At 38.0% G+C, this 27971-nt stretch overlaps 1 protein-coding gene across 10 annotated transcripts in view; it reads right to left on the bottom strand.

Moving 5' to 3' along the window:
- The window catches only part of mib1 (MIB E3 ubiquitin protein ligase 1), an 88085-nt gene extending 62017 nt beyond the window's left edge, over positions 1-26068 (bottom strand). For 5 of the 10 annotated variants that reach the window (XM_087238889.1, XM_087238885.1, XM_087238886.1 and 2 more), the window contains exons 1-10: positions 24861-26068; positions 21672-21843; positions 19061-19190; positions 15651-15755; positions 15032-15098; positions 12699-12903; positions 10074-10257; positions 7179-7323; positions 6684-6850; positions 1923-2030 (exon numbers count right to left, since the gene is read on the bottom strand). In XM_087238889.1, the coding sequence (XP_087095015.1) occupies positions 1923-2030; positions 6684-6850; positions 7179-7323; positions 10074-10257; positions 12699-12903; positions 15032-15098; positions 15651-15755; positions 19061-19190; positions 21672-21843; positions 24861-25089 (1512 nt within the window). In that variant the 5' untranslated portion in view covers positions 25090-26068. 10 annotated transcript variants of the gene reach the window in all.
- Between the last annotated feature and the right edge of the window lie 1903 nt (positions 26069-27971).

Here is a 27971-nt window from a genome sequence, read left to right as displayed (position 1 = left end):
TTAGTTCGTTTTAATTAGTTTTTAGAGGCAGATTTACTAGTTTTTATAGTTTGAAATTGCTTAGTTTTAGTTTAGTTTTTATTAGTATCAGTGTTTTTCTAAATTAGGATTTTTGTTTTGGTGCAAGAAACATGTATTCAGTGGACACATGACCACTATAATCTACCACTACCATCTAGACATCCTCAAATGAAAATACAATAGCCCACAAGAAAACACCTTTAAGTAAAATATGTGTGTAAAGGTTGATTCATACTTCTGCATCAAACGCACACGTATGCTACGGCGTTGACGCATAGCCCTACACCGTGGCCGTCGCTGATGTGCGCCTCTCAAAAAATGTAACTACACGTTGCAACGTCACGTAGCGCAAGCTCTGTGATATACATATATAATATACACACACATACATATATATACACACACACACACATATATATATATATATATATATATATATATATATATACATATACACACACACACATATACACACACACACACACACACACACACACACACACACACACACACATATATATATATATATATATATATATATATATATACATATATACACACACATATATATATACACACACACACACACACACACAATACACAATACACACATACTATACATAAATACATACATAGTTATATACACCAGAGAAGCTCAAAATAGCCCATTGTAACCTTTGATATTACCCACTATCCCATCTGAGAGGATAAGTGAGTATGATGGAGAGGGTTGGGGTGAATGCCAATATAGAGATCAACATTTCTAATTTAAAACAACCTTTTGTTTTTGTTTTTATTGCTGAACTCCAAAAAAGAAAAACTGAAATTAAATATTTCAATTAAATGTTGTAAATGAGTCATTTTTCAAATGTAAACACTGTCCCTTTACGGATAGAGGACTATGCAGGAGTAAATCAAGGCAAAAACTAGTGTACCTCTGTTATAAATTAAATTTTGTTTTTGTTGTAATAACTTCATTATTAAATGTAAAATAAACTGTATTACTTAATATAAAGCAATGTTTTCTATTCTAAACATCATTAAATAAACTAGGAAATTACCTATGGCAGCTATATTTACCTTCAGTCCACTAGCCTTAATCAAGTTTGGTGTTGGGCCTTCATTAGAAAAAGCTAGGGCAGATATATAGCAACAATGTATTGCAATAAACAATATTATTGTCACTTTAAGACTATTTTGACACTATAACAGCATCATAATGCAAGTGCACCCTTCCAAAAAACATCATATTTTATACTAAAGACCATTTCGTCTAATAATAGTCACTTTAACTATTTAATAGTACGGTATTGGAATCAGAATGTGAAAACGGCTATTCTAAATAATAAATATTATATGATGTTAACAATAACATCTAAAGTAAAAAGAACCAGAAAAAAAGTAACAGATTTATTTTCAGTCATCAGGCACCCACATGAAAATACACTTTAGTAATTTATAGTAAATACTACAGTGTTTCTTTAACCATACTGACACTGACATATTGACACAATAGAGATAGAGAAGCTACACAGTCAGCTGAAATGTGGCAAGAATTGTTTTTTATGGCCACATAAAGACATGTCCACGTGTTGTGCAATAATCATGCCAGGCCTACATGTAATTAAATTATTTATGGAGTAATTATCAAAAGATTTTAAAAATGTATTTAAATTAAATATTTAATGAGATGGTCAGTAATTAATAACTTTTATGAAGCACCCTAATTTTAATAATTATAATGAACTTTTAAGTTTATTAATTACATAATAAATCAGTTTGTTACATGGTGAAAGTGATATATATACACTGCATTTGCTGGCTTGAGGATCAAAACGTGAACGCTCTAAATGCAATTAACTTCAGGGAAAACCGAGGTGTTTGAGGAGCAGGACACATACCTCCGCCTCCAAATCCACGCTATGTTTCAGCAGCAGTTTGAGGACGTCCACATGGCCATTTTGACTCGCCGCCTGCATGGCAGTGTGTCCTGCACACTGCCCGTTCACCTGCAGGAAAATAAAAAGATATAGCTGATCACGTTGTGCTATGAACATCTCTGATTGCATGTCCTTCTTTCAGTGATGTGTGTGTGAACACAGAAGGTAAAATATTAAGTATTTAATACATCATCAGGCATTTAAGACGTCATGATATATCTAAAGGATGTGTTGGCATGAAATTGACTTGGGTAAAAACCCCAACACAAATAAAACAAAACATTTCTGAAAAAAGCAGTCATGTTTATCATTAATGAATGTCGAACTACTGAAATGCATTTATGGATTTTTTGGTAATGACCTCTTCAAGACGCCTCTCATATGGAGAATGAAGTCCCATGCATTGCTCAGGTGTGAGTGTTTTCAACAGTGTGTAAAAATCTTGACCTTTCTGTGGATGTCATCCATCAACTTTGATCTTTAGTTCTCGTTTTCTATTGGATTCAGATCAAGTGACTGGCTAGGCCATTCTAGCAGCTTTGTTTTCTTTTCTGAAACAAACAGAGTTTCCTTGCCTGTGTTTGGGATCATCGTCTTGCAAAAATGTCCACCCTGGTTTCATCTTCACCATCTCGTAATGTAGGTGTTGAGACTGAAGCGGCTAATATTAATTTACACTAACTTAATGACTAAAACCAAGAGATTTCAGCTGCTGTCTGGGCTTTCCATGCCCTTTTATAGCTTCCTATCTTCATGTGTTCAATTTTTTTCCCCGGAGTATAACTTAATTTCTTAACTAATTAATTGTTTTCTTTGTGTGTACGGATTATGTTGCGTGTTACTGAAATTTCAACTCGGCAGCACCTCTTCAAACACGTTTTCTGAGATAAATGGTGATGCGTTCAACACTTGATATTTCACCCACTGTATGAGGGTGTGCACGAGTGTGATGTTTGTGATCTGCAGCACTGCGGTAAGCTAAACCAGCGTGCAAAGGCTTGAATATTAATGCCGGAGCCCCTGGTGTATTTGCAGGACATGTCTTGTCCTGCCGAGCATATAATTTGGCCAGTCACCCAAGCCGATCTGACTTCCATTTCTTTCTCTCCGAGCTCAAAGCAATTACTTGAGTGAGGGGCGGCAGGGCGCAGGGCCAGTCCTGGCACCAACACAAGAACCAAAAAGAACAGAGGACATTTGCTTAATATTTAAAGGTGCGTATGCATGTATACATCTGGATTTATTAGCACTTCTGTAAAATTTTTCCCAATTTCTGTTTAACAGACAAAAGACTTAACACATTTCTAAACATTATAGTTTTAATTATTAATTTTGTAGGAAAAAAGGAATTTATTTTTATTACTTTTGTGTCTTTATTGTTTATTAGAAAAATGTTTAGACTAACAGATTAATCAATCTTTTCTATTGTATTATAACACATCTTGACCAGACACACTTCCTCTTTTTTACTGTGCTGCATACTTTTTAGAAGAACTGCTGACTAATGAAAAAAGCAGAATAAGAATAAATTTAGGTTTGTTCCAGACTGCTGTCTGGACATGTCACAAGGAGCATGATCTTTGTAGAAGTTCTGAAATATATTAAAGATGCACGTAATTGTTCAGTTCTGGTATGCAGAGAAGGGTTGCAGAAAGAGGAAGTATGTCTAGGGGTTACAAAGAGCCAAGAGACTGCGGAATGACTGATCAGTGACGTTAAACCAAAACTCCACCTGTTATTATCAGTTGTGTATATATGCTGGAGTCAGGAAATGTAAGTTAGCTGCGAACCTCTTAATTGTATTTCTTGTATTGCATTGGGGTAACGTAACCCAGAGCTCTGTCATCGATTATTCATTTGTGTCTAATAAATTACTATTATTTTTGGCATTGAAGAAAACACTCTCCAGACCTTTTCTTATTGAACACACGTGGAATTTGCTTGATATTCCAACAATTTCTAATAACTGACTTATTTTAACTTCGCAATGATGACAGTACATAATGTTTGACTAGATATTTTTTAAGATATTAGTATTCAGCTCAAAGTGACATTTAAAGGCCTCACTATGTTAATTAGGCAAGATAAGGTAAAGTCATTGAATAATGATGGTTTGTTCTGTAAACAATCAAAACAAATATATCTAATAAGGGGGATAATAACATAAACCGTAAAAGGGTTTTAAAAACTTTTTATTCTAGCCAAAATAAATCAAAGAATACTTTCTGCACAAGAAAAAACATTATAGGAAATACTGTGAAACATTCCTTCCTCTGTTAAACATCATTTGGGAGAACTATATTAGTCTTTAACTGTGTGTATATTTATGTATGTGTATGTATATGCACATGAATAGCACTATTTTACGTGCCAGAACGTCTGTCTTTGTTTTGGTTATTTAACCCGCCCAATGCCTGTTTAGCTAATTATATTTCAGCACTCCGGGTTGCCTTGTTAGGGAACAACGCGTTTCATTCATTCAGTCAGGAAGGCTCTTGACCTACATGGACAGTAGAGGCCTCTGAAATGTGATGCAGATTCAGAGTTCCTCATGAGGTGGTTATTAATTAGCAAAAATTATAAATATTACGAACGTAAAGATTAGGTGAGCAGGTCACATTGTAACCCTGTGTGCTAAAAACACGATGCAAAACGAGATTTGCAGTGATGAGCAATTTGGCTGTTTGCACCAGACTAAACACGACAGAAATTTTAATACAACCATTCAGAAGCACAGAATAGTGCACTCACTGCACTCCAGCGAAATGGTAAGGTTTATAATGTAATTAATACATATTAAACCTCTTTAACATGATTAAATGTAGGTGCTGAATCACTGATATGTGTTGGCTTGCCCTGAGTCGCGGTTCTGAAGATCAATTTCAAATGGTTTACTTTAAGTTCCAGATCTGGGGTGAACTATCTGCTGCTGCTTTCAGTAGTATGGCAACAAATGTGATGTAAAATGGCATTTTACAGCTGTCTAACATTTCAGTTGTTGTTTAGAACAAAAACTCCTTTTAATATGGAAAATATTCCTTCTATCGCGTGCCGTTGATTTTAGTTAGAACACAAATTGAATCAGCCTTTGTTGGTGATGTCAATCTGGCAACCTGCTTTTGTGTACGTTTTGAACCAGGAGTGCAATGCCTAGTTCAACCACTGGGTGTCAAACTTAAATACTGCACCTTTAAAGGTTCTGATCCGCTTCAAATGTTGAGTACTGTATTAGATTCGTCCGGTCTGATTTGAAACAACCAACATGGCCCGTGTTTTCATGTGAATACTTTCAGAGACTTGTTAAAACTGAAGTAGCTTCACATTTCAACTGTGAATTTCAGACTCTGAGCAAGAAGAGCAAAGGAAATCTCATACATATAAGAGCAATCGTCATTCTTTGATGGTGTGTTTGATCTGATCTGTGAGATTCCAGTAAAAGCTGAAGGTAGAGCGGTTCAAAGCAGACTTGCCATAAACTAGAAGCAGTGTGTTGCTCAATCAAAGCACCGCTTGCTTCATAAGCTCCTCAATTCTAAATCATGCACTTCTTAAAATGTAAGAAATGCTACCCATCAGGTTGAATGTGTTCTTGTACAAAAGACTTGAACAGATTTTTTTTTTCTTTTTCTTCTTTGGCGCACATTCTGATCTGGGATAATTTACACTCACCGGCCACTTTATTAGGTACACCTGCCAACTGCTCAATGCAAATTTCTAATCATCCAATCATATGACCTAGAGGTGACACTCAATAAAACGTTCCATTGCAACAGCAGTGCCCAGCAACAGCCCCGGATTCTGTTATTTCGGAGTGAAGGCAATCGGCTGTCCATTGGATCTTATTGCTGTCGCAATGGCAAGCAGCTGCTTTGTTTTTTATTTATTTATTTATTTTAAAAGCGCTTTAAAGCTGAGATACAACCTGAAAGACGACAATACAGCACTTACTATCACAATCATCAGCACTTTTAATAGATTATTTTACAGACTTATAATATGCTGTAAATAGCCGCCGTGCCATCTAGTGGCTGTTTGCCAAATTGCACTAGAGTGTCGCCTCTTGGTATTTCTATGCTCTTTGATAACGGTCAATAAGGCAAATTAAGCCCCGCCTTGTAGTACAGGAGCCAATCATCGATCACTACAGACTGACGATTCTCCTGGGGAGGGGCTGGGACCAGACGTGCGTTTCTGCAGATTTTGTGCAATTCGAACGTTTAAAAATGAAACTAAAGTCGTTCAATTTTATTCACGATTCTTAATATGTAATCTACTCGCAAGCTCGGCAAGCAGTTTTGGAAAATATGATGTTTCACGATTCAAACAGAATGCCTGAGCATACTGACCTAACGGCTTGCCTTAAAGCAGTGGTCACCAAACTTGTTCCTGGAGGGCCGGTGTCCTGCAGATTTTAGCTCCAACCCCAATCAAACACACCTGAACAAGCTAATCAAGATCTTACTAGGTATACTTGAAACATCCAGGCAGGTGTGTTGAGGCAAGTTGGAGCTAAACCCTGCAGGGACACCGGCCCTCCAGGACTGAGATTGGTGACCCCTGCCTTAAAGAGAAGAGTATTTAAAGAGTATTTTATTGAAGTAAGTCTTAGTTAATAGTTTGTTAATAACATTAAACTGTAAATTAAATTAAAGTGTGGCTAAAGTTATAACAAACATTCAGTTATTGCACAGAATAAAGTGTGTGTTAGAGACGGGTTCTTACATCCACATCGGGTCTCTTCAGGATGTCCTCTACTTTGGCCAGGTCACCGTTGGCTGCGGCCTTCACCAGCTCTTCGTTAATGTCTCCAGACTCCTGCGTCTCGAAAAGTTTCTTGAGGAGCTGAGACAGGCGCTCTGCGGGCACAGAAGGACTCTCTGTCAACACTGCTGCAGTGTCACACAGAGCACACAATGACGGATGAGAAACGGATTGATGCTTGTCTGACTGTGCTCGACTCACACAGGCATTAAAGGGCATTTTCTGCATTTGACATATACATTAAATGACAGAATACATTGGAATTAGGGCTGCAAAACTTGCCAGAATACAATCAAGAACACAATATGACTTGGAAATTATAGGTTAGATTGTTTTTAAACTTTGAAAAGAAAGTGCAGCACATTAACAACAATTTAAAAACTACAATAAAATATAATGCTTTTTTATATTGTGCTTTTGTGATTATTTCACACAAAATGCGCACGCGTGCATTACCTCCAGAAGCATTAGTAACCGCAGATCCAGCAGGGGCCACTTTAGTGACAGCAGCGGGATTGTATGTCCAGGACGTCCCGCACACCTCCACTTTCAGGTCACTGTCAGAGTAAATCTGCTGCACTCTGCCCACCTTTCCAAGGGTCTGCAAAAAAAAAAAGACACACATGAATATCTGAGTACGAGAGCGGTTGCATTTAAACCCACAAGCCTTTTCGCAAACACTCAGAAAGGGCAAGAATGCTAGACACAGTGGAAGTCAAAATGATTAGCCTTTTTTTCCACAAATATTTCCCAAATGAGGAGAGCAAGGAATTTTCACAGTATGTCTGATAATATTTTTTCTTCTGGAGAAAGTCTTATTTGTTTTGTTTTTTTTCTCGACTAGAATAAAGGCAGTTTTTTAAACTATTTTAAGGTCAATATTATTAGCCCATTTAAAGGTACAGTATGCAAGTTTGACACCCAGTGGTTGAACTAGGTATTGCATGCCTACTCGCAAGCGCAGGTTGCCAGATTGATCGCGGTCTGATTATGTTTCAATCAAGTTTTATATGCATCAAATACAAAACATCTGTGCCAAACATTTCAACTGACGAACATATTAAAAATAATACAATCGTTTAGCCGAATTAAATGTATGCATTGGCATGTTACAGCCCTAATGAGTATGTGAAACTCCAAATAGATACATATTGCAATGATTTCGGGTAATTACTTAGCGATGCACGCACACATGTATGCACAATCCTTAAATACTCTGCTGATTTGGACTCTATAAAACCTGTTTTATACCTTTAAACTATCAACAACCACCACTGAGCGATATTCTAGCGATCTGTCTCCCCGCTCCGTGGTGGATTTTGGCATAGTCCATTTCACGCGAGATGGCGGGGGTGAGTGGAAGAAACCAAGTCGCGGGGGGAATATTTTCTACAGAAATAATTTATGATTTCTTATGTGGCCCGGTACCAATTGTTTTACGGACCGCTGGTCTAAAGCACGAGCGGTTTCGCTTTCTCACTTGCACTAGCCGCCCGTCTATATTTGAAATAACAAACTTCTTGATAATAGCTGATGATAATAACATGATTTCAGCATTGTTTTTCAGATGAACAAGAATGTTCATTTAACATGTTTCTTAAAGATCTGCAAACATATTACGGTATTTTTATGCTTTAGAACAGAGGTTCTCAAAGTGGGGGTCGCGGTACAATGACAAGGGGTCCCTTGGTGATTTACAAAACTCAAATAAACTTTATTAAGCTATTTTATTCATAACCCACAGAAGATGAGTTAAGCGTGTTAAAGAAACAACATACAAATAAAAATCAGCCATCAGCCTTTAATTTTATATTAAAATGTAATTTTTAATATTAATTAATAAATTACTATAAAAAAACATTATATGGTTAATAGATTTGCATTTTTGTGTTTTCAATATCCTCATGTTTATATGTGCCTGTAGTTGTGTCTGCAATGTATTCACAGTATAACCACCTTGAAAAATAGGGGTCGTGATTCCCTGACATTGTTATTTTGGGGGTCGCGGGCTGAAAAGTTTGGGAACCTCTGCTTTAGAAGAGTTAAAAAATGACTTGCATCACCTTTAAGCAACATATATTTCTTCAATTTTCTACAGAACAAACCACTGTTAGACAATGCCTTGCCTAATTAACCTAACTTTAACCTAATTACCCTAGTTAAGCCTTTAAATGTCACTTTAAGCTGAATACTAGCATCTTAAAAAATATCTAGTCAAATATTGTGCGATCATCACAGTAAAGATAAAACAAATCTGTTATTAGGAATTAGTTAGTAACACTATTGTTTAGAAATGTGATGGAAGAAATCTGTTCAACAGAAAACTTCAACTGTGTGTTTGTGTGTGCACACTGCCTGTTACACACAGGTACAAAACGCCCCTCTGAGAGCCCTGTGAAGAGAGACGTGGAGAAAAATCAATAAGTGTAAGGTCTGGCTTTTTAAAATTGAGATTGGCTCATTTAAACGGAAAACACCCAAAGGCTCTTGCAGGACCATTTCTCATCTATACTGCTCATAACCGAAGCTATTGGAATTCTGTTAAGCTTTGTCCATCGAGGGCAACAAAAGGGAGGCGATCCAAAAATATAGAAACCCAGCCCAGGAGCGCACTGGCGGGATAACATCCAGTGCTTCAGGAGGCTGAGCCGCTTAAACAGTAAGCAGATAAAACAAGTGTGCTACTTGTAGAGGAGGCCAGCAGATGCAGTTTAATGCTCATTATAGGTGCTGTATGTAAGTTTATGACTCTTCTAACGCATGATAATACCATAATACGGACTAAGGGTGTCACGATCCTCCAAATTCTCGATTCTATTACATTTTCGATTCTAAAGGCACGATTCGATTTACGATTATGAATAATTAAATAATTAATGACCAATTAATTATTTGTAGCCTACCGTTTAAACTACCTGACCTGCATGGTCTTTGTTTCACCCATAAACAAATCATACAGTAAATGAATAAAGGCAAGATACACACATAATTACCACCTGTCAATCACTTTTTCTGCGGGACTCGTGAATAGGCAGTGATCTGTGTTGTTATAAACTTACATATTGCACCTTTAAAGGGTCGGTAGACGTCAGGCCTTCGGTCTGCATTGGCCAACGTTGGATTGGGGTTATCGTCAAATCGAGGTGGCACAATGGAGGATATGCACACTGAGTTTGATTTTCAGTCAGACACCCCAAGTGCTTCCGATGAACTAGTTTTTTCATCACAAAATCGCCACTTTTAAGATCTGATAACTTTAAAACTCAGTGATCTCTGATGCCTGATTGATATATGATATAAAGTGGGTTTCAGACCGGACAAGCACTACTGCATTAAACTAGGGATGCTCACTGGCAGCATGGCTTCGGCCCACTCTCCGTGTCCTCTCTGGAGCAGTTTGATGCGGTCGATGTCGTAGCAGATCTGGACTAAATCTCCCACCATGAACTGCGAGCTGCCGCCCTCAGCGCCAGCTGCCACTTCTCCACTGCGGACAACATTTGCCTTGGTCAGCACCGCTGGGTTAAACGTCCACCTAGAACACATACAGAGCTCTGCGATTATTAGAAGGCCACAGAGTGGAAGTAATACTTTCAGTAGATTTAATATACGATCGCGTACGAAAGTGAAGAGGTTTGGGGAGTTGCGGAAGAAAGTTAGGGGTGGGGGTACGTATGAGGAGGGGGATGGGTAAAATGAGGTGTCGGATCAGATTTTAGAGGTACCGGATCCGGATCAGGCTTGTTCCGGCATAAATTAAGCCCTGCTTATGCATTTACACGCATATGAATTTAAAGTCATCCCAATTGGAACACTAATAGTTTTTTTACCGAACTGAAATCCTAACCGTTTCCCAGATGACGGTAAAAAAATAAATATATAATAAAAAAACACTTTATGTGTTAAGTTATAATACTGACAACATTTTGTGCAGAAATACCAATAAATGTTTGTAGATTCTATCTGGCCCTGGTTATAATGTTTGCTTTTGTCACTCACCGAGAAATAATGGCAAAAAATTACGATAATAAATAGGATTGTCGCAATACCATATATTAATCTTACAATACTCAACCAGCTGAAGTATCAAAATACCAAGTAGTATAGCGATACTGTAATTCATAACTCAAATAATAAAGAAATATGTAATTTAATTAATATTTTATGTTATAATAGGCCTACTTGAATGTAATTTATAATTCCTGTTGTAAACTTCTAAGAGCCCCAAAAACCAGGGAGAATCTTTCGGTTGTCTTCAAAGCAGAATCCTTTTTAATAAGAAGAACTCAGCGTGGCTGTGGCGTCATCGAAAGCAAACTCTAAACTCCACAGCAAACATTATACATTTGTACATTTTACAGCATGTAGGTGGGGTCTGTCATGGTGGGGACGGTCAAACAAAGCATGCAAATGAAGTCTGGTTGTCTGCAGGGTGCCATGCCTTCTCCAGATCTCATCAGTATATAAGTACTACAGTGTACAAATGATGTTCTGGAGACAGAGAAGACAATAGATACAGCCATGCTGTGAAACCGATAATTCCATCACTTTGGTTTAGCCTGTTGTCAGCAAGGCAAAAGTTAAATGTCCCTCCTAGCTGGCATGTCAATGAAATGATATAATTAAAAACCAAAGAATATAACTTTTTAGTTATACGTAGATTATTGTTCATTTGGAATTAGATGATAGAAATTTATATTTCCACATTCCCTTAAGACAAAAAAAAGTATTATTTACACCTTACTTCACCTAAAAGGTATTCATTCTTTTTGTTTATTTTGTAGATAACTGACCAACAAAAATACATGAAGATAACTGACCAACAAAAATACATGAAAATAAATTTATTTACAAAATTTTTCCAACAAAATTAGCCTATATGAAGTGGTCAAACATTGATTCAATGTTTCGTGTTGCTATTTTGGGTTTTCCATTTATTCTTTTTCTTGGTCTTATCAGGTAACAATCCAAATAAAAGTCTCTTTGTGAGTCGTTCTTTTAAAGAGATCGACACGGTTGTTGTAGCTACTAAATCATATTAACAGGAACAGAAATGAACTGATTCAGATGTGCGTTTGAACTAAAGCCTCAGAAAACGTGCAATAGGCTACCATAAAAGGTGTGAATTCTAATAATTAATAATAATAATTACTTACATTTATATAGTGCTTTTCTGGGCACTCAAAGCACTTTACACAATGGGGGGGGATCTCCTTAACCCCCACCAGTGTGCAGCATCCACCTGGATGACGCGACGGCAGCCATTTTGCGCCAGACCGCACACCACACACCAGCTGATTGGTGGAGAGGAGACAGAGTGATGAAGCCAATTGAATATGGGGATGGTTAGGAGGCCATGATGGACAGAGGCCAGTGGGCAGATTTGGGCAGGATGCCGGGGTTAAACCCCTACTCTTTTTAAAGGACATCCTGGGATTTTTAACGACCACAGAGAGTCGGGACCTCGGTTTAACGTCTCATCCGAAAGATGGCGCTCACTGAGCAGTATAGCATCCCCGTCATTATACTGGGGCATTAGGACCCACACAGACCGCAGGTTGGGCGCCCCCTGCTGGCCTCACTAACACAATTTCCGGCAGCAACCTAGCTTTCCCATGTGGTCTCCCATCCAGGTACTGACCGGGCGCAGCCCTGCTTAGCTTCAGGGGGCGACCATGTGAGAGTTGCAGAGAGCTAGCTGCCGGCAAACAGTTTTGCAACGTTAAAGGGCTCTACAGACTATTAAAATAAATTGTCTATTATTGAACAAATGTATAAGCATTTTAGAGACTTTTCCACATGCAACAACATCTATTATAGATAAACCATTAATGACGATTCTACCGTTTACAAACTACATTGGCACTGCCAGTATTTTCTAGCCATAGTATTGCGATACTGCCATAGTACCGGTAAACTGTGCAACCCTAATAATAAATAATGTCCCATGAATAAGTGCAATGCTGTGTGCCTGACCTGTTTCCGCTAGGATACTGCACAACAATGTCGTGGTCTTCATCGATGCCGCAGACAGTGCCTGTGGTGGTGAGCGTCTCGAACATGCCGTCGGTCCATCCTCCATGCCCATGCTGCAGTGACTGAACGATCTCCAGGTCCAAATCAATGTTGACCAAGTCTCCGATCTGCAGGCCTCCTGGGTTCCTGTTGCCGTTCTGCTCACCTACAGAAAACCAACAACAGGACGAATATGATGATCATTATCATCTAAGGCTAAACAAAACTAGGAAAATTCAGCTGAACCAGGGCTCGAAATACTGCTAGGCCAACGTCATTACGTTTTCCAGTTGGGCTACCAAAAATTAATCCACCCTGCCTGTCTGACTATCATTATGGGAGGTAAAATATAGCCTATTTCGATGTATTTGCAGTCTCTAGCGAATTTGGTATTTATGTTCTATGTAATGTGTTGGAGCTAACTGGTGTTATCAAAAGAAGCGGTACTTCGGTTCTAAGTTGATAAATAAATAGATAGATATATAAATAAAATAGATTAAAATAAATAAATAGATAAATAAATAAATACATAGATAAATAAATTAGATAAGTAAATAAATAAATAAATTTGATAAATAAATTTATAAATAAATACATAGATAAATAAATAGATAAATAAATAATTAAATAAATATATAAATAAATAAATTAGATAAACAAATATATAAACAAATATATAGCTAAATAAATAGATAAACAAATAAATGGACTAATTAATAAATAATAGATAAATAATTAAATCAATAGATAAATAAATAAACAGATAGATAAATAAATAGGTAAGAAAATAGATAAATACGTAAATAGATAAATAAATAAATATATAAATAAGCAAATAGATAAATATGTAAATAGATAAATAAATAAATAAATAAATAGATAAATTACTAAATAGATAAATATGTAAATAAATAAATAAATAAAATAAATAGATAGATTAGTAAATAGATAAATAAATTAATAAATATATAAACAAATAAATAAATTAATTAATTAATAAACAAAAATAAAAAATTTAATAAACATTTCTTCAAAAATACATTTTTTACTAAACAGACATGTCTTTATTCGTTTCAGTATAGTGTAGAAAACTTAGTGAACATCCTGTGAAGTGGCATGTAGCTTAACATCTTTAAAAATGATTGGACCTTTTTTTTTTTTTTAAGGCCTCAAGTGTAATTAATCTGAGCTGACCATCATTGCAAACAGCTTTATGTTATTGGTTTGGACGGCAAAGAGTAAATTATGGACTGGGGCCAAAATAGCTTTTAAACAGGAATGTTTCACTGTAGCGATGAATGTTTGAAGATCAGCTATATTAGGCATCCAATGCTGACACCTAGTGGAGGCATCACATACAACATTAACATATACTGGAGGACATTTACTTGACAAAGATAACTAGAGTGGGGGAAAAGTACTCAACTAGTCATGTTTTTTTTCTGGGAATAATATTCTAAAGGAGCTGTTGACATGGGATTAAACCAAATTTTAGTAAAAACCCAAACATTACAAACATAAAAATAAAACCAAACCAAAAAAATCTGAAAAAATGTGTTGTTTAATAATAACAATAGACACAAGGAGAAGGTGCTGAACTACAGAAATGTATTTAATACTTTATATAAAAGGCTTTTTTGATGCTGTCAGCTTAAAGACGCCTCTCATATGGAGAATATAGTCACATACATTGCTCAGGTGTGATTTTTTTTCACAGACTTCAACAGTGTAAAAACCTTGACAGTTATGTAGGTCTTGTCTATAAAATCTGAGCTTTTTGTTTTGCATTTTCTATTGGGTTCAGGTCAGGTGATAGGCTGGGCCATTCTACAGCTAGATTATTTTCTCTGAAAGCATTTGAGAGTTTCATTGGCTGTGTTTTGGATCATTGTCTTGCTGAAATGTCCACCCTGGTTTCATCTTCATCCTCCTGATTTATGTAGATGTTGCACAAAAGCAGCTAATACTACTTTACAATAAGAAAGACCTCTGCTGCTGTCTGGGCGTTCCATGTCTTTCTACAGCTTCCTTCCTTCATGTGTTCAATACTTTTTCCCTTTGTCATTTCATTTTATAACACAGAAGTTCATTAGTAAATGAATTAATATTGTTTTTTTGGCATATATGGATTTCTTTGGTTGTTACCAACATCTGGTGAAAAGTCAAGTCAACAGCACCTTTAGAAATTTGTTTTCTGAGAAAAATGGTGACGTGCTCAATACTTATTTCCCCCACTGTATATTCATTGAACCGGCATGGTATATTTTGGTAATATCAGATATTTTAAATCTTACCCAATACTGGACAGTGGTCTCTGTAAAAAGTCCCTCCTTTGGCATCTTGCACACATTTCAAATCAGACTGAAAAAACAGAAACAGACAGCTGATTATGGCTGCATGGCATTGGACAAATCTGATATTGTGATATTTAGTGTTTCTGCGACATGAGTACTAATTCACCAGATGACTTGAACGTCTCTATTCCTCCTTATATATCTTCCTCTATATCCAGATCTAATTAATAATTCCAGTGGCAGATGGCTGCGCACACCCTCCGGACACACTGCAATCACAGACAAAAGCCGGAGCGCATCTGCAGAGCCATTGGCTGGAATTCAGATGTTGCAGAAAGTGGATCAGCCAATCAAAGGGCGGCCTTCAACAACTGAGGCACGCTTTTGGTCTTGGTGTCGAGTCTCGCTCTCTTGTAAAGCCAACAGACTTCTTTTATCATGCAGATAGCTCATCCAGCTGCCCTTCACAATGGCTGCCCCTTATAAAGAAGGCCAGCTTATGGGACGCCTGGCCTGCGTGTGGTGCAGTGTTGGGTAGGACGGGGGGGTGGGTAATAACACAAAGGCCTGTTAACTGCAGTCTTTTGTGTGTGTGTGTGTAGGAATGGGGGTGGCTCACCATGCCCTCGAATCCCACTCGGTAGAGGTTCTTGGCCCCGTTGTCCCAAAGGACGTAGGCTGCGCTGTGGGGGCTGGCAGCACTCCAGTCCTGGATCTCCGTCACCTGAAATGGACAGTTTATGAGAGAAAAGAAAAGTAGCTGTAGTGATTACTGACTAAACAAAACCTTCAAAAGAGTTAATGAACCTCTTGATTTAGTGTCCCAAATGATGCACTATGGACATTTTCATAAGACACGTTTAATGGTCATTAGCATCTTAAATCCTTTAAAGTATTTAATATTTAGATTTTATTAAATAAAAAAAACATTTATTTATGTATTTATGTATTTATGCACGGATTTTATCATCTTGCATCAAAATTACAAGAAAAAAAATTTAAGCTGCTCTTTTTTCGAAAGGAAAGTTAAAAATTTCCAACTTCCGGTTCAGGTTTGAATTTAACTCAGGCCATGTCCACACTAAAGCCTGGTTTATACTTCTGCGTCAAGTGACCGGCGTCTTAACAAGTCTGCGAAGTATGCATAAACACTTCCAAAACGCTAGTGGGCAATGAGGTGTAAACGTTCCTCTGTGTCGAGTTTCTTCTCTACTGTTTTGCTTTTCCTGAACACTTCCTGGAAGTACAAGTGGCTCAAACTCACTCATTTTGAGGCAGGAACCGGCGGACGTGCAACAACATTAACTATGAGGTAAACACAAAACAAAACTTTCCATCCGGAGCTCTTTCACGGGACTCCACACTTGTATAAAAAAAAAAAAAAAAAAAAAAAAAAATCGCTCCATTGGGCTCGCGTCCAGCTCGCGCGGCTCTCGGTCCCGCCCAGACTCGTCAGTGCTACCAAGCCGACCAATCACAGAGCTTGCGCTACGCGTCGTTGCGACGTGTAGTTACATTTTTTGAGAGGTGCATGTCAGCGACGCCGACGGCCATGGCTATGCGTCAGCGCCGTAGCATACGCCGGCGTTTGACGCAGAAGTATAAATCAGCCTTAATGCGTGTTCATCCGTCCACACTGAGACGTGTTTTTAGGAAACAAAAACGTATCTTTTTGAAAACGCTCTCCAAAGTGGATAATTTTGAAAACGCCATTTTCGTGTCGTAGTGTAGACTGTAGACACGGACGCGTTTTTGTCATGTGACAGTCATGTTACTAATTCGTTTACTTTAATTTTGTTGTGATTCTGATTTTAGTGATGTCGTCCTTACTGTGAGGGTAAGCAGCATCAGCAGCAGAATACTGTTCTTTAAAGCGGTCTAGTATATCGACGTATTTGTTTTGGCACGTCCCAGTCTACATTTTCACTCTACTCGAAGCAGCAACTCTACTTCATTGTCAGTCCATTAAAAAAACTCTGTGCTTTTCCTTGACATTTTGCCGTAACGTTTCAAAGAGCCGGAAAGAAAATAAACGTCAGGCGGAAATGACGCGTGCCGAAGCGTCTTAAGTTTCATGCATGCACAGTACAGGTTGAAAGCATTTATAGTCGTTTCAGTGGGAATGACAATGTTTTGGAAAATGAATAGAAACGACAGTGTGGACGTGAAGTGGACGTGATTAGCGTAGACATGGCCTCAGAGACTTTTTGCAAGTATTGACATGTTTATTGTGTGTTTTGCCACACCCTCTTCCGAAACCATATCAAAATTTTAGCCACTTCTAATGTGTGTGCAAAGTTTTGTCAGTTTTCGAGCATGTTTACAACCTCAAAAATGCAATTAATTTAAGAAAAAGAAGAATTTGTGTAAGAAATACATAAATGACCTCAGGCACGTGCACACATGGGGCTCAACCTCAACCTCAACATGCCCTTTTTAGTCTTGGATAGATTGTGCCCTTTCAAAATCTTCAGTTCGCCACAACCCCCCATCATTTGTTCCCAAACCCCTCCTTAGCACGATGATAATTTGCGATAGTTGGTCCGATGACCAAGTCTGTTTTGATTGGTCGACTGCGTTCAGCACGAGACAGATGGAAATGCCCCCACGACTCATCAACATTGTAGAAGTAGTCAGAGTGCAGAGTGTATGTGTGAGCCCAACGTAGGAGTGCATTAAAGCAATGCAGTTTAACACCAGCAAATTGCTTTATTGTTAACCACGACACACAGTAGTAATCCACACAGTTTTAAAGATTAACTATTTTGAAACTTTGCTACACGTGTGAGGAACAGCTGATGCAATGACAAACGGCAGAGGATCGTGAGCTTACAAACGCATTTAAAACTGTAAACAAAGAGACACACATTGCCTTTTCAACATGGTTTTAGATTTGATAAGAATATAAAGAGTTAACGAGATACATTACAAGCCACGACGAGCCATTACAAGTAACATTACAATTAAATACACATTTTTTTTTTTTTAGATTTTATTTTTGGCCTTTTTGCCTTTATTAGATAGGACAGTATTGAGACAGGAAGCGAAGTGGGAGAGAGAGAGGGGGTAGGGAAATGTCGTCGAGCCGGGATTCGAACTCGCGACGCCCTGACGTGCTATTGCAACATATGTCGGCGCGCTAACTACTAGGCTATTGCGCCGACTAAATACACATTTTGCAAGCTAGAGAAAATGAGGCAGCAATTTTATTCGCACTTACTTACATTTGTGAATGGAGGAAGAAACTGATCCATGAACTGTATACTGTAAAGTACCCGTCAAGCTCTGACAAAGTCCCATACACTAGAATTCAAACAAACAGCCGACGAATCCCCCGTTGCAGGGTAGATTATTTCATTAATCACCAGAACATTTACTTATTAATGTTCACTCATCTTCAGTCATGATCAGTCCCACACCTGCACGAAGCAAGTGTTTGAAGGGAAAGGCACGTTCACGTTTTGCCGAATCCGGCACAAAACATATTTGGTATTGTTTTGTGTTGACGTCAATACAAACAGGCAAAATATCCGAGTGAACAACAAATCATTTAAACGACATTTAAAAGATTTGACTAAGTCAAATCTTTTATTTTAAAAAATCTGCATTTTTAAGCAAGGTGCACTTTCAGAGTTAACCCTCAGCTGGATGTTTTCATTCACTTACAGCTGTGTTACACACTGAATGAAAGGAAATATAAAAAAAAAAAAAACATAATAGGGGCTCTTTAGGTATTTATTTACTCTTAATTTTATTTTTATATAATAGCATTGTGTTTTATTTTAAACTTATTTTAAATGCTATTTCTGTTTAAATAATGTTGCTGTGGGAAAGTAAATTCTGAAATATTATACAAGTTAATATTTTGTATTGTTTTCTGGGTTTTGTATCATAATTAAAAACAATAAAAACAACGTTGAAATTAAATTGAGCACAAAACACTGCATGCACGTGATAAGAGGAATGTTTTTCATGTAATAAAAGATGAGCACAGGAAGGTGAGCATAGTCAGACGTGTCGAGGCATTACCTTCCCTCTTCTTCCATTCCCGCCATCCTGATCCTCCCATTGCCAATCCACCCCTCGCACCACTCGTCCTCCTGCAAAGATGCCGCGGGCTGTGATCTTCTTCGACTTGCGACGAGACTCCAGAAGAACTCTGAGCAAACACATTGAAGTAGCAAAAAAAGGAAATATGAAACGTACAAAACTAAAATTATTGGCTTGAAATTGCAACAGCCGTCAGTAAGGAGGAAAGCTTTTTCTCTTGACTTGAACATTCTTCAAAACATTTAGGATAATGCAAATGTATAAGCCAGTAAAATATATAACACTGTTCAGGTGGGTTTTTTTGTATTTTAAAAAGACAATTTTGCCTTTAAATAGCAAAATTAAAAAAAATTAAAAAACTTCAGGACAAGAAAAAATTAAATAAAAGCACTAGAGAATTTTATTCTGGTTGTATTAAGATCACATGTGTCTTAAAGCAGCTGGAAACCACAGCAGCTGCCAGAGGAAACACCCAGTTTAAAAAAAAAGGCCACTGTCTTTGTGTGCTGCACTTCACTCTCCAATCTGACTGGGGAAATAGAGTCAGACTCAGTTGAAAGGAGACCAGCTGTTGAGCTGACCTATTGTTTGCTTGAGCTCATGTTTAGGGCAGTAACGGATGGCTGCCACGAGTGACGTCTAAACAACTGCTAGACTTCATAATAGCCTTGCCATATGGAGACGTTACCCAAGCCATTAAAAAGAAATAGACAGCAGATACACAACTAAAACAGCAGCTTCTCTCACAATATTACTAAATGTAAAACAAATGTTTATCTAGCTTCATAAAATAAGGTAAAAAACAAACCTAATCATGACCAAAGACTTGCTGCGATTGAGATCTTGCTTGCGATCTTATTTATCTTGATTTCTATAGCACTTTTACGATGTAGATTGGGTCAAAGCAGCATAAGATAGCTCAACATATCAATCAGCCGGCAGCTAGCTCTCTGCAACTCTCACATGGTCACCCACTGAAGCTAAGCAGGGCTGTGCCTGGTCAGTACCTGGATGGGAGACCACATGGGAAAGCTAGGTTGCTGCTGGAAGTGGTGTTTGTGAGGCCAGCAGGGGGCGTCCAACCTGTGGTCTGTGTTGGTCCTAATGCCCCAGTATAGTGACGGGGACTCTATACTTCTCAGTGAGCGAAGTCTTTCGGATGACGCCCCATTCACACGGGCTTCAGCGTCAACGCTTGACTGAAGTCGTGTCTGAAGTTGGGGCTAAAGCGATCATCATAGCAGCGTCAGCCAATGAAATTCAGTCAGCAATAGGCCACTGTCTAGCTGGTGTATTTGCATATAGCGATCTGTCGGCACTTGAAAAGTTGAGCTAGTCCCAACTTCTGCACTGAGCAACGCCTCTGAAGCGGAGCCGACGGATCCACTATGCAGTTCGGCAACGCCTGACGTCACCCATTCAAAGTGAATAGTAAGCGTTGACGCTGACACCCCGTGTGAATGGGGTGTGAGAGGTTAAACCGAGGTCCTGACTCTCTGTAGTCGTTAAAAATCCCAGGATCCCTCTTAATACGAGCAGCACAATGACTTTCATGAACATTTATGAGCGTCAAAAGTTTAGGATCTGTTCAGCAAAATATTTGACTGTTTGTCATAGCATCACAAACATTTTAAAATAATACAAAACAATACAACTAAAGCAATCTCTACTCCAATCTTCTCTTCTGTTAAACTGAACAGTCGCATTATCAACGACGCAAGCGCGCTCAGGCTCGGAAGGTAAATAATGCAGTGTGAGTGCAGGTCAAGGGGAAAGGGCACAATTGTGCCTGAGGATAGTTCAAGAAAACCGGGCCTAGTGCTCGTACACACCAGGACGCTTTCGTTTGCGTTCATCGTCAGAGTTTCACGAGACCTTTTTTCCGGATTCAAACCCAAGCAATTTTCACTGGCGTCAAGCAGAAGAGTATGCAAAATCACTCCTTGATGTTAGATGGCGCTAAACAACTGTAAGCTTCTGACACCCCGCTTATAACACAAAAGAAGAGGAAGAGAGGAAGTTCATATGCCTGTTGTTAAAGTTACTGGTGACTCGAACAAGCATGGATGGTTCAAGCAGCAACTCCAGCTCTAGCGATGAAGAAATGATTATTGTTTAGAGAGCAATAAGCAGCTGAATGTTCATATCGCCTCTGGGCGTCTTCTTCTATGTGCGCTTGCATTGACAGCTGCGCTTGAGCGCCTCCAAGTGTTGTTCACTGTAACTTTAACAGCTCCGTGCACGTGAACAAAAGTGCCAATCTGATTGGTGGAGAAGATTTTGACGCAGTGTATCAAAACAAAAAAACGAGCATGAAGCGTTTCTTAAAAAAATGACGCTTTTGCGCTTGCCGTTTTGCGCGTTGGTGTGTACGGTCACATTGGCGCCCTTTATTTAGTCACGAGGTGTTAAACGTTGACGGTAAACGCAAGCAAAAAGCGTCCCGGTGTGCACAAACATTTAAGTTTACCAAACTAACACGACTTCAGAAAACCCCAGAAATGTGAAAAGGGTCCATAGCTGTGTGAAACCGGCCAGAGCAGACTTATCCACAAGGAGTGAAGAGCACATGGAGAAACGCCACACTCACCTTTCACTGCCAGGGGTGGTGATGCGGTAAAACCTGTGGCGCAGGTGGTGCTTGTCGCCATGGTAACAGGTGGTACAGAGGTCGTAGTTGGTGCACTCTGCACATTTCCATCGGATTCCAATGATGGGCTGCTGCCGACAGGTGTCACACATGGTGCCATCATGCTTGATTCCTGGAACATTGCAATTAGATTCATATTTAATGGGTTGACTTCCACCTGTTTAAACTTAAGTTGGCTCTTTAAAGGTCCCATTAAGTGCTTTGAAATGTGCATTTTTATTCGATGTTTGACGCGATCTCAACCAAAACATGAATGGGACTGACGCGACGCAACTGACGCAGGTAGGTCAGGATGTAGTTCGTCCAAATTCCATTCATACTTTTCACATTCATACTGTATAGATTGTACTTTTCTAACGGCCGAGTTAGAGCTGCACAATTAATCGTTAAAAGATTGCGATCTCGATTCGACCCCCCAGACGATCTTAATCCAGCATTTCTACGATTCTATCAATCATATTTTCATGTTCAGGAGAGAAGAAAAGGCGGCTGCACAAGTCTTTTCATTGTTTCACACACGTTGCTCAGTGACATTGACACCTGTATTTATAAGGTATAATTCACCTAAAAATGTCATTTTTCTCTTAATATAATTATGTTTTCGCGAACGGGAAATGACACGTGACATGAGCTACTTACCATGAGCTGTTATCACAGCGAGGGCGCATGCGTACTCTACTTAATGATAGACGCGCACGTCTACTTTAGTGAACAGAACCTGCATATGTTGCGAGTAACAGGTAATACAGATGTAAATAATATTCAGTTTGTGGCACAGAGTGATCGTTTGGGAGCCGCACGCGAAGTATGAACAGCACTTAGCAGTCAGAATGAAACCGAAAGTGTGCACTTCATTTAAATGATCATATCGCATTTTAGAGTTATGATTGCGGCAAGCATTTGATGTGTTTTCTCTTTCATAGCGAACACACAGTTGCGCATGAAAATAAATGTTTACAATGTCAGTATAACTACTCTAGCCTATATATTGCTGAATATAATCTGATAATGGCAAATGTCTGATTTTACCAGTGAATAAAATTGTCTTATTGCAAGCATATAATCGCAAACATAATAATTCAACATCAGAATTATTATAAGTAGAATAGAATTATTTATAGACACCAGTAGACCTACACATAATATTATTATCGATGTTGTGCCATATGTTTGTTTTTACCATACCTTTAATTTACATCTACAGAATCGTGAGAATATCGTGATCTTTATTTTAAGCAAAAAAAAAAATCGCGATTCTCATTTTAGCCAGAATCGTGCAGCTCTAGACCGAGTAGTACGTTTAAATTCAAATGCTGTACTGAGTAGTAGGCGGTTTTGGACGCAGCCAAAGAGAAGCATCTTGAAGGTGGCGGGGCATGTCAGATACTAGAGAGCATTCGATTGGTTATGATTTGATGAGAAACTGTAGTATGAGGTGACGTGAATAAAATGACATGTTGATATCGGTTTTATATCTTCTAAACGCGAATTTCGCCACGGGTTTGGAGCACACTAGATTATAAATATCCTAAAAATGAACAATACTGATACTAACATCTAAAAAGCGTTATTTTAATTTCATGGGCCCCTTTAATGCATAACAAACACATTTGTATATTATTCATAATGTATTGATCCTTTAATGTCAATTAAAGGGACAGTTCACAATTTAAACTGTACTCACCCACATGTGGTTCTAAAACTTCACGTTTTTTTATTACTATTTTGTCACATTGAACATTAAAAAAAATAGAAGTTTTGAAGAATTTTGGAAAATGGTACCCACAGAAATTCATGGTAGAGAAAAAAATAAAGCCAATTGCTAGCAGTTTTCAACATTCTTCAAAATATCAATTTAAGTCAATGGAAAAAAGAAACTCAATCAGGTTTGGAAACAGAGGAATAATAATGAGAGTTTTCTTATTTTGTATGTGTGTGTGTGTGTGTGTGTGTGGGGGTAAACAAAACATTATTCTTACTGTACATATATCATATCACAATGCAGACTTTTTGTGCGTGAGTGTGTGAGAAATCTAATATTTGTTGCATAGTCAGTTCATCCAAAACTTTTTAAAGAGATAAAAAAAAAAACTAAATCTATATGAATTGTGCAGTTTAATCAAAGTATTCTGAAGAGTTGAGCTCATATTTCATTAATAGACTTTGATAGACTGTAAAATATTAGACTTTAACTCAATCATGAGCAAGAACTAATGAGGTTCATTGTTGTGTCACACCTGCACATCTGAGCCTCCGCAAGAACCAATCAGGTTCATTCTTGAGCATCACATGAAATATTTGAGATAAACATAAGTTAACATTTACTTACCCCATGTCATTACGAATGCATAAGACATTTATTTCAAACATTTCATGTGACGCTCAATTACATGTGATTTTAGGATGAACTAGCACTCTAAGCATTACATAAAGCATAAAATGCAATATTCACATCAGAAAAGTGGTGGACTTGGATGAAACCATTCATACTGATTTAAGATCGCATTTGAAGCAAACATTTTGCGTGAAGAAAATTTCAGTGGAAGGATCCTCAAATTACATTTAATTATGTTATGTAAAATTTATATTTGATGGACCGCAGATGGATGGCAGTGGCGCAGTAGGTTGTCGCCTCACAGCAAGAAGGTCGCTGGTTCGAACCTCGGCTCAGTTGGCGTTTCTGTGTGGAGTTTGCATGTTCTCCCTGCCTTCGTGTGGGTTTCCTCTGGTTTCCCCCATAGTCCAAAGACATGCGGTATAAGTGAATTGGGTAGGCTAAATTGTCCATAGTGTATGAGTGTGTGTGTGGATGTTTCCCAGAGATGGGTTGCGGCTGGAAGGGCATCCGCTGCGTAAAAACTTGCTGGATAAGTTGGCGGTTCATTTCGCTGTGGCGACCCCAGATTAATAAAGGGACTTTAAAAATGACTGAATGAATGACAATGGCAATGGATTAAATTTGCAATTATTATTAAAGTGTGAACTAGCACTTTATTATACATTATACAGTTCACAAAATACAAATACACCTCAACTGCAGTATTAGAAACGCGTGTTTTATTCTAATAAATTAGTTAGCTGATGTTTAGATAAGGTGAGAGATGAAGTCAATTAGCTCTGCAGCCTCACCTGTAGGCGCACTGTCCAATATCCTCACATCATAAGCCCCGGAGCAGCGGTAATTGGCGGCGGTGCCGTTATCCCACACCACCACCACCTCCTCCGGGCTCTCGAAGCTCCTGACGGTGCCCACATGCCCTTCTCCGCCGTCCTGCTTCCCCCACTTCCAGTCAGGCCCGCGGATAACTCGAGCACCCACTCCTTCCATCATCACTCGGTTATTCCTGCCGGTGGTCATTTACGAGCAAAAGTTGCGATTTAAGTTACTTTTAGCTGGCGGTTCAGCCAGCTTTGAGAATATTGGGTTTTAAAAGGACTGGTTCGTCTTACATATGGCCAATGATGGAGGTCACTCTTGCTGTATAGCAAAACACAGAGAGAATGCTTACGTTAATTCCTTAAGGAAAATGTTTAACTGAAGTTTTTTTGGAGTGCTAATGCTTTTCACAACTGCTCAAGTTGTCGACTCATAAATGCAACTGTTTTAGTGAAATATAACGTACAGAGATTATTAGAAAACAAACTTTGTAGTTGTTATTATTACACGTTATGAATAAATGTAGAAAAACAATACGTTTAGGTCACTAACGGCCCTTTTAGCAGAGGCCAGTTAGCGAGTCTAGGCTAACCAGCTATAGCTAACCTCTCCAAAGTTGCTTGGCGTTAGCATAAACGCAACAAAAACGTTCGCTTTAGGAAACAACAACAGTTGTTTTGCGATTAAATGTTAAAAAAATAAACGCGTTGAGAACTTTGCGGTGCGCTCGCAAACGTTCAACAGATGGTCCAACTTCGCGCGACGCGGTTCAGAATGTCTGTGCAGGAAAAGCGTTTGCAAAAACAGTCCAGCTGAAGCACTTTGATTAAAACCTTCTGGTTTACTCGAGTTCAGATATAATTCCTGAATGAATGGCGGTAGGTGAAGAAAGCGCAGTCCTTCATGCTCGAAACAAACGCACGCTCGGGTCTGTAAACAGCAGCCACAACGCCACGGATGAGGAGACCTTTGTTAGTGCTTTCCCAAGAATCGCACCAGCAGAACTTAATATTTCCTCGCAGAATGGGATTCGGGGATCATTCCTGTTTGGTTTCCGTGGAAGGTATCTTTAAGTCCGGATGATAAGAAATGTTTGGCGCAAATGCGTTCTTGGGAGCTGTTTCATTGAGGCACAACTCCAGACGGACGCGTCGCCATTATTGTCAATCAGAGCTGAAGCAGCGGAGGTGGGTGGGACTGTTTGGGACCCAAGCAGTTCCCGTGGCGTAAAATGACGTCACGTCAGGATTTAAAGAGAGCGGAGTACAAACGGAGTAAATTGTGTTATTCCCATAATTTTTCACCACATAAATGCATTTTTATGGAACAATTGTGATATTAGAATTAGAAACAAATCTATATTTCTATACAAGTTGTTTAACAGGTATATAATTGGCATTATCTCCAAGTTTGGGTTTTATTTTAAAGAAAAAACTATTACTTAATTCAACTTTTTGTATTAACCTTATTTTATTTATTGGAAAGGTTTTTATACACAAATGCAAATATACTCAATGTAAGCCTTTTTTTCTAAACGAGACTTGGAACTGTCTTTAAAAACCATCACAGAGTCTCAAAAAAAGAAAGCAATTAACACTTATAAAACGTGATTTGTTTATTATTCTGCATTCATTTGTTTTATTTTTCTTGTGCCCTTATTTATTTATTTTTTGTTTCTTTTTCTTTTTTATTGTCTTTCTTTTGCTTTACCTTTATTATATTCCTTTAATATTGTTACATTATCACTATACTTTATCCGTTTGTATTTCTATCTGTTTTAATTGCCTGCTGTTATTGCAATAAAAAAATATTCTCTCCAAATCTGGCAATTTGTGTCTAATTATAATTTTCCATTACATTTTAAAGAAGTTGATGCTGTGCAAAAAGCGATTCCTTTAGGCTTAATTCAACTCAAAAAATCTAATTTAATTTTGATTGAAAATGTAATTAAAGAACCAAAGCTGAACTTAAATAAAATCATAGATATATACACATGTGCATATCTATAAAATTACTAGTGTATTTGATAAAATAAAAATTGTAATAATAAATATGTTCAACACATTTTCTAAAAATGAAAAGTATAATATTCCTAATGGCAGATTTTACTGGGCATCCTTCATTGACTTAATAGACTGGAAAAGCCTTGTTTTAACCTCATAAGTACTGCATTCCCAATAAAAAAGGGAGGTTAATTTTAAAATTCTTCATAAAATATATCCAGTGAATAGCACTTGGGCAAAGTATCTGGAGGTGGATACTTCATGCTCATTTTGTAAAACTGAAGACGAAACAATGATTCACATATTCTTTTGCCGTGAAAAGACCAGGGGTGGAAAGAGTACAGAAAAGCATACCTAATTAAAAGTACCATTACTTGCCTGAAAATGTAGTGTGAGTAAAAGTACCTGTTGTAAATATTACTCCAAGTAGTAGTAAAAAGTTTTTAAAAGTACTCATGAGTAGTGAGAATTATGCTGTTAAAAGTTGATGCATTTACATGTAATTTGTGCATGTGTGTGTAAACGTAACATTCTGTAGTGCATATAGTTATTGCCCAGCAGCCACACAATGTCATAAGACGTTAATATTAGGTTAAATTTAGGTTGTCATGTCAAGTGATCAAAATTCTAAATCTAGTCAGCATCTAAGGACAACATTATTTTAGTGTCCAATAATGAAAACAAATGACGTTGATATTTGGTTGATTTTAGGTTGTTAGAAAGTGACCAAAATCCAATGTTGAGCCAACATCTTAAAACAACATCCTATTGACCTTAAATACTGACATTGATTCATCAGATATGGCAACCAAAATTCAACGTCTGATAGATGTCATGGTGGTAACGTCCACACAACGTTAAGCTGTAACATCATTAGACGTTGATATTTGGTTGGTTTTAGGTTGGACGTTGGACATTGACATCGGGCTGACGTTGAGTTTTGATGTAAATCTAATTTTAATTTCTAAACAAAATGCAGCGTCCCCATGACGTTAGGGTACAATTTCAATCTGACAGCATGTTGACGTCTTGTGTCTGCTGGGTGTTTAAGCCATTACTATCATCATAGAGTAAATATCC

This window comes from Danio rerio, chromosome 2 (assembly GCF_052040795.2).
Source record: "Danio rerio strain M-AB ecotype USA chromosome 2, GRCz13ab, whole genome shotgun sequence".
In the NCBI taxonomy this organism is placed as follows: domain Eukaryota; kingdom Metazoa; phylum Chordata; class Actinopteri; order Cypriniformes; family Danionidae; genus Danio; species Danio rerio.
This window is presented reverse-complemented; position numbering and strand designations above follow the sequence as displayed.